This window comes from Alexandromys fortis, unplaced genomic scaffold, assembly GCF_014885135.2.
Source record: "Alexandromys fortis isolate MF-2015 unplaced genomic scaffold, M_Fortis_MF-2015_v1.1 scaffold_186, whole genome shotgun sequence".
Taxonomy (NCBI): domain Eukaryota; kingdom Metazoa; phylum Chordata; class Mammalia; order Rodentia; family Cricetidae; genus Alexandromys; species Alexandromys fortis.
The window spans coordinates 859,866-872,042 of record NW_026068067.1 but is presented as its reverse complement, the minus strand read 5'-3'; the positions used below and the strand labels follow the sequence as shown (position 1 = coordinate 872,042).

The 12,177-nt window shown below is 37.1% G+C and overlaps 1 protein-coding gene across 1 annotated transcript in view; it reads right to left on the bottom strand.

Moving 5' to 3' along the window:
- Itfg1 (integrin alpha FG-GAP repeat containing 1) overlaps nucleotides 1-12,177 on the bottom strand; it is a 95,111-nt gene that overhangs the window by 27,961 nt on the left and 54,973 nt on the right. The window contains exon 10 of the mRNA XM_050120674.1: nucleotides 10,984-11,156. Coding sequence (XP_049976631.1) covers nucleotides 10,984-11,156 — 173 coding nt within the window. The remainder of the gene's footprint in view (nucleotides 1-10,983; nucleotides 11,157-12,177) is intronic.

The following is a 12,177-nucleotide window of genomic DNA, read 5'->3' as shown; positions in this document are numbered from 1 at the left end:
CTTCCTCTCTCTCTCTCTCTCTCTCTCTCTCTGTGTGTGTGTAATGATAATGACAAAAAAAAAAAAAAAAAAAGAAGAGGCCATCAATTTGATGGGATCATGGAAGGGGCTGGAGGGAGGAAAGGGAAGAAGGAAGTGATGTAATTAGATTTTAATTAAAAATTTAAAAATGTAGAAAACGATTTACTTTCCTCTCTGTGTGTGTGTTTGTGTGTGCTCTCACATGCATGTGCACACATGTGCTTGTGTACATGGAATGGAGGTGGAGGCAGTTATAAGCCCCTGAGGTGGGGGCTGGGAACCAGGTTGGGCCTGTGGGAGAGTAGCAAGCATTTGTGACCCCTGAGCAATCTCTCCAGCTCCTGTATGCCTGCTTTTGAGAACCAACTATCCATTTCACCAGCCATTTATTGACTGGATGACTAGGAATTTGAAGGTTTAGTTTCTGTTGTTCTTTTCTAGAGAATAATCCCCCATCTGATGTGTAGTTGGCAAAGACTTATTTGCATACTACAAGCTGTCTTTTCACTGGCAAATATTTCCTTTGTTGCAAAGCAGCTTTGTAACTGACATAATTCCATTTCTGAAATCTTGGGATTATTTAATGTGCTACTGGAGTTTTCTCAGAATATTTATTGTTGTGGCTTTGATATTTTGTTAGCACTTCTTCCCATTCTTTAAAAAATTTTGTGTCCAGTGTTTTTCATCAAGAGTTTTATACATATTTATATAATCATTTGTCAATATTTTTATGGCATCTTAATTAATATTACAGGGTGTCTATCAGGCCGAGAAAAGACAATACCAGGTAACAACCCAGATCTATATAATGCAATGAAGAGCAATGAGTGCACACAAGGTCAAGTGTGAAGGCAGATATGAAATGCCTAAGCAAACTGCATCTCTTTAAAGGACAGCACTAATAACGTCAGCAGAGGAAACAGTACAAAGCTGGAAGAGGCCAGGCACACATTGCTGAAAAGTTCTAGAACTATCAGTGATATGTAGTATTATTGAAAACAAAATTTAAAGGTGGCCTAAAAAAATCTAAGACATTCACTAAAGTAATATTTATAGTAATATAAAGTAATATTTATAACAAAAAGGACAAAATTAAATCATAAAACTACTTAAAATCATAAGAGAAAAAGGAAAATAAGAAGGTAAGATGGTGGACTTTAACCAACTCAACATTGGTATGAAATATAAAAAGTTTAAACCTAGAGATAGACTGGTTAGAAAAAAACTAAGACTAAAATAGTTTGTTTATAAGAAATACAAAGTAGTTTATATAAAATATAAAAATAGGTTAAAAAAATAAAAATCATGATAAAATGTCCATGATCAAAAAACCCAGCAGGTGTTGGGTGGTGGCGACACATGCCTTTAATCCTGAAAGGCAGATCTCTGTGAGTTCAAGGCCAGCCTGGTTTACAGAGTGAGTTCTAGGACAGGCAGAGCTGCTATACAGATCTTCAACAAGGTCATAGAAGAGAATTTCCTCAAATTTAGGAAAGAAACAAGCATACAAGAAGCACACAGAACACCAAATAGACAAGAACATAGAAGAAAATCCCCGCGGTATGTCATAGTTAAAACAGTAATCATACATAAGAAAGAAAGTATATTTAGAGCTTCAACAGAAAAACACAAGTCACATACAAAGGAAACCCATTAGAATAACCAACGATTTCTCAATGGAAACTTTGAAAGTCAGAAGATGCTAGAGCAATGCATTCCAAGTCTGAAAAGACTATGGGAGCCAACTAAAATAATATACCCAGCAAAAATTATATGCTTTAGCTGAAGGAGAAAGAAAAAACTTTCCATAATATAAACAGCCCAAAAATTTATATTCAACAAACCAAACCTAAAGAAAATTACAGGAAGCAACATTTCAGGCTGAAGAGAGGAAAGAGCACAGCCAAGAGACTGTAGAAAGAAATATGAAGCCGTAATTACTAAACACAAAGAACACCAAAACGCAACAACATAATGACTGCAATCAGTACACATTTCAATAATAACTTTAATTATTAGCAGATTCAACTTTTCAATCAAAAGAAACAGGCTAGCTGTTGTCTGCAAGAAACTCATTTTGCTTTAAAGATAGGCACTGCCTTAGAGATGGACAAGAGTACTTCAAATGAGATCAAGAAACAAGCAGGTGTCACTATTTTAATGTCTGACAAAACAGACTTAAATTAAAACTAAACAGAAGAGAAAAGGGGTACACTTCAAGCTAACCAGCAGACCAAGAAGACATTATCCTAAATATATATTCACCAAACTCACCTGTGTCAAATTTCATAAAAAATGTACTAATGGAATTAAAGACAGATTAACACCAACCCAATACTGGTAGGTGATTTCAGTACCATACTTTCTCCAATACACAGGTCATCTGATCCCTTCCACAAAAAAGCAGAAAAACACTAGAATTAAATGACATCATACATCAGATGCACTTAGGTATCAACAGGATATTCCACCCAAACACCAAAACATAACATTGAAGCTTCACTAAAATAGACCCCACCCTGGACAAAACAAATCTACAAATTCAGAAAGATTTAAATAACTCTTGAGTATCTCAAGTGACCATAAGGCTGTAAAACTTTAATAGCAAACAAATCTCTAGAAAAAACACAAATTCTCATGGATTGAACATCTTATTACTGAATGGTGAATGGGTCAAAGAAAAAAATTCAAAAATAAAAAAAAATCCTGAACAAAGTGAAAATGAAAATGTAACACAATAAAAACTCTGGGACAAACTGAAAGCAGTATGAGAGAAATTTGTAGTTTTAATTGCCTATATTAAAAAAATCAGAACGAGCACAAATATTTATTACTTAATGAATACAATTCAAACAACTAAAAAACAAGAACAAACCAAATTCAAACTCAATAATAATAAAAATCAGAGCAGAAATTAATGAAACAGAAACAAAGAAACCAATATAATGAACAACAAATCTAAAACTTGGTACTTTGAACAAGATTCACAGGCCCTTTGGACTACCTGAGCAAAGAAAGACAGGATTCAAACTAACAAAACTGGAAACAATCAGAGAAAACTTTGTAACAAACATTACATTTTTAAAAAGGGAATACAATCTGTACTCTATTATTTGGAAAACCTAAAGAAATGGATAGAGTTCTAGATTCAGCCAAAGCACCAACATTAAACCAATAAGAGATGAATAACCCAGACACACACAACAAAGGAAGAGATCGAAATAGTAGTAAAAACCCTTCCAACTAAAAAGTCCAGGGTAAACAACATAGATGTCCCTCAATTAAGGAATGGATACAGAAAACGTAGTATATTTACACAAGAGAGTACTACTCAGTGCTAAAAAATGATATCTTGAAATTTGCAGGCATATGGATGGATCTAGAAAAAACCATATTGAGTGAGGTAATCCAGAGCCAGAAAGACAAATATAATATGTACTCACTCATAAGTGGCTTTTAGACATAAAGCAAAGAAAAGCCAGCCTACAGTCCACAACCCCAGAGAACACAGACAACAAAGAAGACTTTAAGAGAGACACACATGGCACTACATAGGAAGGAGGAAAAGACATCTCCTGAGTAAATTGGGAGTGTGGGGGTCATGGTATTGGGTAGAAGGGGAAAGGGGAGGAAGGGAGGGGAGTGGAAAAAACTGTATAGCTCAAAATAACAATAAAAATGAAAAATAGTCCATTGCTAGATAGATCCAAAGCAGAATTAAACCAAACATCTTCAGCCAATCCTTTCTAAACTACATTTAGAATACAGAAATAGAAAGAACAATCCCAAACTCCACAGAAGGAGTATCACTTTAATTACCAAAACAAGGTAAAGACACAACAATAAATTAAAAAAAAAAAACCAACTACAGGCCAACTTCCCTGATGAATTAAAAAAGATTTCAAAAAGGTCAATGAAACACCTTCAAACTGAATACAGACATATACGAAAAAGATCATCAACCATGACCAATCTGCCTTTATCCTCGAAATGCAGGAATGGCTCAACATATGCAAGTCAATAAATGCAATAAACCACATAAATAGATGTAGTGATATTTTGTTTGCAATCTAACAAATACATCTCGCCTGAAGATCAGAGTGCAGAGCTTAGCCACTAGGGGCCAGGGAGTGGTGGCACACATCTTTAATTGCTGGACTCAGGAGACAGAGACAGAGTTCAAAGCCACCCTGTTAGTTCAAAGCCACCCTGGGCTATACAAGATAGAAATCTGTCCAAAAGAGAAACAGAGCTCACACAAAGATGATCCCAGTACTGGGGATCCCACACCTTTAATCCCAGCTCTAGAGAGGTAGAGACAGGACTGATGTGGCTGGGCAGAGAGACGAATATAAGGTGGGAGGAGAAAAGAGGTCATTGCAGTCTGAGGTGCAGTCTGAAACAGTCATTTAGAAGATGCAAACTGAGGAGGTAGTCTGGGGACAGGATCACCCTTTAGGTCTGAGGATTGGGTAGAGGTAAAAGGTCTCTTTAGTGGCTAGCAGCTACTGCTTCTCTGGCCTCTCAGCTTTCACTCCCTAATATCCGACTCCAGGTTTTGATTAAGAACAATTAGAATTTGTGTTACAAATAGATATAAAGACAAAAGGTGCATGATTATCTCTCAATAGACGCAGAAAAAGCCTTTGACGACGACAACAACAACAATACCCAACATACTTTCATGATAAAAGACCTAGAGAATGCAGGACTAGAGGGAACACACCTCAAAATAATAAAAGTCATATGTGAGAAGCCCACAGCCAACACTACCCTAAATGGAAAAAAGCTTGAAGCAATCCCACTGCAGTCAGGGACAAGGCAGGGTTGTCCATCCCTACTCTGGTTCAACACTGTGCTTAAAGCACCAACTAAAACAATAAGACAAGAGTGGGAAATTAAAGGTAAAAAAATATAAAAATAAACAAACAGGAAGAGAAAATAAGTTAAACTATGCCTGCATGAATTTATTCCTTGCCTCTTTTAGTTTCTACAAGCTGTCCTTATTCTTAGCATATGGCCACAAATCAGGTCACCTTTTTCACCTGTTGCTTTCCTAACATTACCACAAGCATCTTTCTTTTCAGGAACCTGTAACTTGGGCCCAAATAAGAAACACAAAACACCCCCTACCCAAATGACACTCTAAAAAAATGGCATTTATCATGGAGGTTACATGTTTTCTAAGTCTGAAGGAACATTACAGGAATGTCATTGGGAAGTCATTATCCATTTTACTACACATTTATATAATTTTATCAGAATAAATGCTAATATCCTTCAGCACTAAAATTATGACCTGACCAATTGCAAAGACCTGTTTATATGGTGTTTTATTTAATCCTCATTATTGCCAAGAAAACTGATACCACCTGAGGCTGTTTGAGTAAGAATGACCCCCCCCCCCCATTCAAATCATACATTTGAATGCTTAGTCATCAGGAAGGTTGGGGTAGGTGTGGCCTTGTTGGAGGAAATATGCCACTGGGGTTGGACTTGGAGGTTTCAAAAGCTCAAGACAGGTCCAGTGGTTCTCTCTTTCTACTGCCCATGGATTCTGATGTAGAGCTCTCAACTCCTCCAGCATCATGTCTTCCTGTGTGCCACCATGCTTCCCACCATGATAATGGACTAAACCTCTGAACCTGTAAGCTAGCCCCAATTAAACGTTTTCTTTCATAAGCAATGTCAGGGTCATGAAAAAGATTTTTGTTTTTTCTTTTTTGAGACAGGATCTTACTCTAAGATCCAGGTTGCCTTTGAACTCTAATTCTTGTACCTTACAATCTCAAATGCTGAGATTTGAGGTGCATCACTATACTCAGAAAGTAGGTGCATTTTACAGACAGGACAAGTTTGGCTCTTTGGAAAGCCAGAGGGTGGTTCTAGTAGGCTAACCAATATTCTCCCACAGATGACCACAGGAATCCTTATGAAGTAATAAGTTGACAAGGGACATGAGGACTGGGAGGGAGGGAGAGAGAAGGAAGACAGAGGAGATGGGGTGTAGAGAAAGGAGAGGGAGCTAGGAAGAAGCAGAGGCCAGAAAGACTGCTGATTAATTTATGTATCAACCTGACAAGGTCATGGAATACCCATACATTTGGTTAAGCTTTGCTCTGGGTGTATCTCTATGATTGTTTCTGGATAAGATTAACATCTGGTACAGCAGGCTGGAGAAAATACATTTAATCAATTAATAAGTCAAACAGGGTAAAAAAGTAGTGTAAGAAGGATGTTCTCCTTGTTTGAGTAGAGTCTTTTTTGGCTTCAAGTGTGGTTTGATACTTTGACTCTTCTGGCTTCTAGATCCTATGGGGCTTTGAACTGGAACTTACAATGTTACTGTCCTTGTTGTTGTCTTCTGGACTAGGCTCTCTTGATCTCCATCTTGCTAGTTCTAGAGTATTAAAGACGCACAGTGCACACAGTATTATGTCATACTTTACAATGTCTTGCTCCTTAGCCTTCCTAGGGTTTCTGTTGTTTGGAAATCCTGACTCTTACCAAGATGCCATGTTGCTAGCTTTGAAGGTGAAAAGAATGGTTTATAACCTCCAGGAAAACCATTATTTTTTCTTCATCCCAGTGAAAGCCATTTAGGAGCTCTGACTTCCCAAATTGTAAAAGAATAAATTTACACTTTAAAAAAGATACTATATTGGTGGCAACTTGTTACTATGGCATTGGAAACACATACACAATTTGATGCTATTCTAGGTAGTGATACCTAATAAAAATAGTCCATTGCTAGATAGATCCAAAGCAGAATTAAACCAAACATCTTCAGCCAATCCTTTCTAAACTACATTTAGAATACAGAAATAGGGCTCTTCATTTGAATGACTCTCCAGAGTCCCAGCAGAGCACGAATCTAGATCCTGCCCTGAGAAAGTGCAGAGAAGTATGTCACTGACTAGATGCTCAGACGGGGGCTTTCCCAGGGGTCTTGAGACCATGTGTGGAGTAGCACATCACTCACTAGGCTGCTTACGTATTATGTGCTGGGTACAGAACAAGGATACTTTGTTTAGGGGGCTGGAGAGATGGCTCAGAGGTTAAGAGCATTGCCTGCCCTTCCAAAGGTCCTGAGTTCAATTCCCAGCAACCACATGGTGGCTCACAACCATCTGTAATGAGATCTGGTGCCCTCTTCTGGCCTGCAGGCATACACACAGACAGAATACTGAGAATACTGTCTACATAATAAACAAATCTTAAAAAAAAAAAGACTGGGAAGATCTTAGAGAACGGAAACTTTTTTAGGGAGTTACTTGAGAATCCACCTAGAAAAATGACATAAACGTTTTTTAAAGATTAACACATATTACTTTATGTATAAGTGTTTTCAGCAACATATGAATATACATCACATGCCTAGTGCCCATGAAAGTCAGAAGAGAGCACTGGATTCTTGGAATCAGAGTTATAGGTAGTTATGAGCCACCATGTGGGTCTCCAGAAACAAATCAAGTCCTCTGTAGAAACAGTAAGTGCTCTCAGCTGCTCAGCCCTTCTTCCCCAGTAAAATAACATAATGCTAACCCAATAAACTATCAAATCTTGAAATTATGTGTAAATAACTATATCAACAAAGTGGGAAAATCAGTCAGTAAGTGAAATGCCATCATTAGGAGTGACTCATGGGTAGAGGACTAAGAGACTGTTAAAATTCTTGATTCAGATTGTGATTTCAATACTTTCTTTCTTTCTTTCTTTCTTTCTTTCTTTCTTTCTTTCTTTCTTTCTTTCTTACTCTCTTTCTTTCTTTTTCTTTTTTTTTTTTTTTGATTTTTCGAGACAGGGCTTCTCCATAGCTTTTAGGTTCCTGTCCTGGAACTAGCTCTTGTAGACCAGGCTGGCCTCGAACTCACAGAGATCCACCTGCCTCTGCCTCCCGAGTGCTGGGATTAAAGGCGTGCGCCACCACTGCCCGGCTAGTTTCTTAAAAACAAAGTTTTGTTGTATGTTTTAAAAATATAATCGATCACTGCAACGAAGAGCAAATAATGTAGGCTATAGTGTTAAAAACAGGCTATTCTTCTTAAATAACATTTGAACAGTTAGAAACACTATCACGGTATGTGACATAGCTAACCACAATTGATTTTGCCAAAAAACAGCAAACATTCCCAGGAAGTATATGAGATGCTTATTGTATAATGTTTGTTGCAAGTTAGGAAGCATTTATATTTCCCATATCCATAGAAAAAAATAAAGGAAAATTTTACTTGAAACAGAAACTATGAGCTATTTGAGTTACTAAATTTAAATTTAGAAATGTGTTATTTTAAATGATGAAGAAAATCTGTTATTTTTCATAGTAAAAATTAAAAACAAGTGTTAGAAAGGCAGGAACCTGTAGTGTGAACCTCTTTGCCCTTCAAAACAGAGCATCTGGAGTCTAAGGTATCCTTTCTTGCTGAGAGATAATGTTATCAACATCAAGCTAAATTAATTCATAAAGCAGAGGTTGCAGTTGAAAATGCAGATTACAATTGGGCGGTTTAACTAGCCAACACGGACACCAGAAGTTACCAGGAATCATGTCTTTGACAAAGTCTCAGTTTCTAGTTGTTACCTTGCTGTTTCCAGTTCCTAGGACTCATAATGGTCACCAGCTTTGGGTGCAGGAGCTTTTTCATGTGTCTGGCTCTCAGGCAATACATTCTATTTGGCTACTTATTTACTGGAATTGAACAATATTTTCTCATGGATGAGTCTTAGACTTTGCTCTCTTTGCTACTTCTAGGTTTTCTTTTCCTATAAAAGCCCAAGAAGGCCCAGGAAGCTCTGTTCAATTGGCTTGCAATTAATTAAGATAATGAAACTCTTCCCAAATCCTATTAGCAGTTATAACGAATAGTCACAACAACGGGATTTTATGGTTTTGGAGACAAAATCTCACGTATACGGTCAGCCTCAAACTCACTGGGTAGACAAGAGTGGCCAAGACTTTCTAATCCTCCTGCCTCCACCATCTGAGTGAGGGATTACAGGTCAGCATCACCATACCTATTTATGCAATCCTTTTTTTAACAACAAGAAAAAGCACAAAACAAACTGAACCATGGTCTCAAAATAGTTTTTCAAGACAAATCATCTACTCTGGTTGCTCCCTATCTGACTTCCAAAAATTACAGGCAAAAGGAAATCTCCACTTTGAGCTGGCAATCCTTGGGGACTTAGACACAGCACTCAGCACCGACACTCACAGCACTGCTAGTCTTGAGGCCAGGGAAAGTTATAAATAACTCTTAAACAAATTAAATCCATGTGGGGTATGATTCAAACACACGCCATGTTTCTTTTCTTATTCTGTATTTCCAAGACTTCTTAATGCAGAATCAGGATGTTTCCCAGCTGGTGGTCCAGCGGACACTGAGATACGATGACATTTACCTGTCAGTCTCATCCAGGCTAAAACTAAACTCTAGGCTCCTAACAGTTACATTTATAAAACTATCTAGACTTCTTAAAATTTGGTTTTAGAGATAGGATTAACTTATATTATATAGTCTCATTGACTTTAAACTCAAGTTCCACCTGCCTCAGCCTTTTTTGGAATAAGATGGTACCATGCCCGGAGTAGACATAAAAGCAAAACCAAACCAAACCAACTCCTATGCTTGCTTTGGAAATTAGGATTTCTTGCTGTAAATTCATTTTGTGTCAGTTGAGCAGTTATGTATACCATCACTATAAGCTAAAAGTTAAAGAACACATGTCAAGTATTTGAAAGTTTAAAAGAGAAAAATTGACAAAACTTTAAAATTTTTAAAACCTTTTAAAGGAAAATATAAATTATTTGGATGATCTTCTAAGGATGAGAAATCAGGTTTGAATGAATTTAAAATGTATATTTTAAATTTAAAATGTATTTCGTAAATACAGCTATGTCCATAATAAAGCAATTTTATGTTCCTTTGTTTTCATGAGATTTTATGCTTTTGTTCTTCTCTCCAAAAAGGACAGATCTTGTTACATGTGGACTGCTCTGGAATCTGTGATCTCGTGGTAACACCTTCCAGGTAGCACAATGCCAGTCACTGTATTGTTAAGAAGAGTTATCTTCATGGCTCTCTTGTCCACACAAACCCTGATACAGTATAATGATTACTGACAGCTTTCTAAAAGTATTTTAGAGGTACTCAGGGTGTTTTCAAGTAAACAATGAAATAATGTTTCATTATGAACTGTGGGTAAGCTGCACAGGAAAGATTACTCTCCAAGAATACAACTAGTTATAATGTCAACAAAACAAGAGGAACTTAGTGGAAGTCACAATCATGGAGTCTAGCAACATTGGGATAATTATGAACTTCAGCTTATCTTCTAGTATCTTTTAAAAGAAAAGAGTTGCCACAGTGTCCAAATCACAGGTTATATAATGAACATAGTTACATATCGCATATATACATAAATTGAATCAATAATCACGTTGGGAATTCTGGTGTTTCTAGAAAACAAGTAATCATAGGTAATATTTACTTAAAGAGCATTGATACGCACAGAGTATCTTCCTAAATGGCTTGTCCATTTACTTTACCTCATTTATGCCAGAGGTATAATTATTACTCTCATTTCATACTTCATGAGTTTAGGTGACCTGTCCAAGATCACACAGAAAGTGCTAGGCTGAAACTCAAGTCTAGAATCAGTTCTTAATCACCAATCTTCAGTCTCAAAATGTACTGTCATTTGTCTTTAGAAAAAACAAAGCTGAATAAAAAAATAACTTTTCATTTTACAGTGAATGTTTATTTTTTTCTCAATAGAAAATGAGTCTGTAGAAAGAATGTTTCCTAAGTCATGCAATGAGTTCACTGACCACACAAGGAAGCATGAGCGCAGCCCACCAACTGCTTCTTGGAGAGACTGCACCAGCTTAAGTGCTGTCAGTCACAAGCTGCTGTGGTAAAGACATTTTTCAAGTGTGTGCCACGAATTTACTCTCCATACCTTCCAGATGTATTCTTTAATATGGCAAGAGCATCTGGGTAGCCATCCATATTGTAGTCTCCAATGTGAAGGGTGATTGGAATTGGTATTGAAGTTGGCTTTTCTTCATGCAAAAATGGCACAAAGCCCCAGAGTGTACCCTTGTTGCTAAAATCCTGAAGCACAGGAACCCACTAAGGATAATGAGAAAAAAAAAAGAATAATCATAATCACTTCAGAAAAAGTCATCATTCACAAAGGAATGATCTATGAAAAATGCTGAAAACAGCCTCATTTTACTTCTTCATCTTCACGCAATGATAGGCTACTACCATTTACTTTGATGTATGTGTAGGACACTGGGGAGCTGGTCTTCCACAGCATTGTCATGAGCATCTTTGCAAGAACAGCACACAGAGCCACAGGTCCCTCACAACATGTATTCAACCTCGGGAATGAACAAGCTCCGTCCTCACCTGACAGGCAAAGCACAGACAAGGAGGATGGGCTATGACGCTACAATAACTGGGAGCAGGGTTTTCAGTAACTCTTCATATTTCTACATGATTACCATGAAAGAACAGGTTGCCTTTAAATTGATCTTCTCCCCTCCTCTTCTGATTGCACAGCTCTTTTCACCCTTCGATAAATTAATATAACACTAAAATCTGAAGACTAGAAATTATGGCACTAACATTACAGATGTGCCCATGTTCCCATAAGAGTCCCTATACTAGCACTGAACCTGGACATGTCCTAAGAGGAAGCAGGTAGAGCAGACTTCAAGTGGTAGTGGCCAACATGCATACACATGCACACACATGCAGTTTTCCTCTTCAGAAGCACTTCATTAAGTTTTATTGCTGCAAATCAAAGTATATTAAAATGGCTTCTTTAAAAAAGAAAGATCTAGCAAAAAAAAAAAGTATCTTCTCCAATGTTTTGTAAGTTTTCCTAAGAAAGTGTGACTTGCCATGTGGAGAGGGAGGAGGAACTTTAATGACAAAGACATTGAATAAATTTATTTAAGGAAAAAGTACTACTTTGTATTTTGCGAACTTCAAGAAACAAAAATTTAAATAATTTCACCTGATTTTGAAAAAAACAAAATTGTTGCAAGAAAGCTGGAAGTTTCACAAAACTTTAAATTGTTACAAATTCTGAAACCAGGTACAGTGTGGGGTTGTACACCTTTAATCTTAGTGCTCAGAGGGC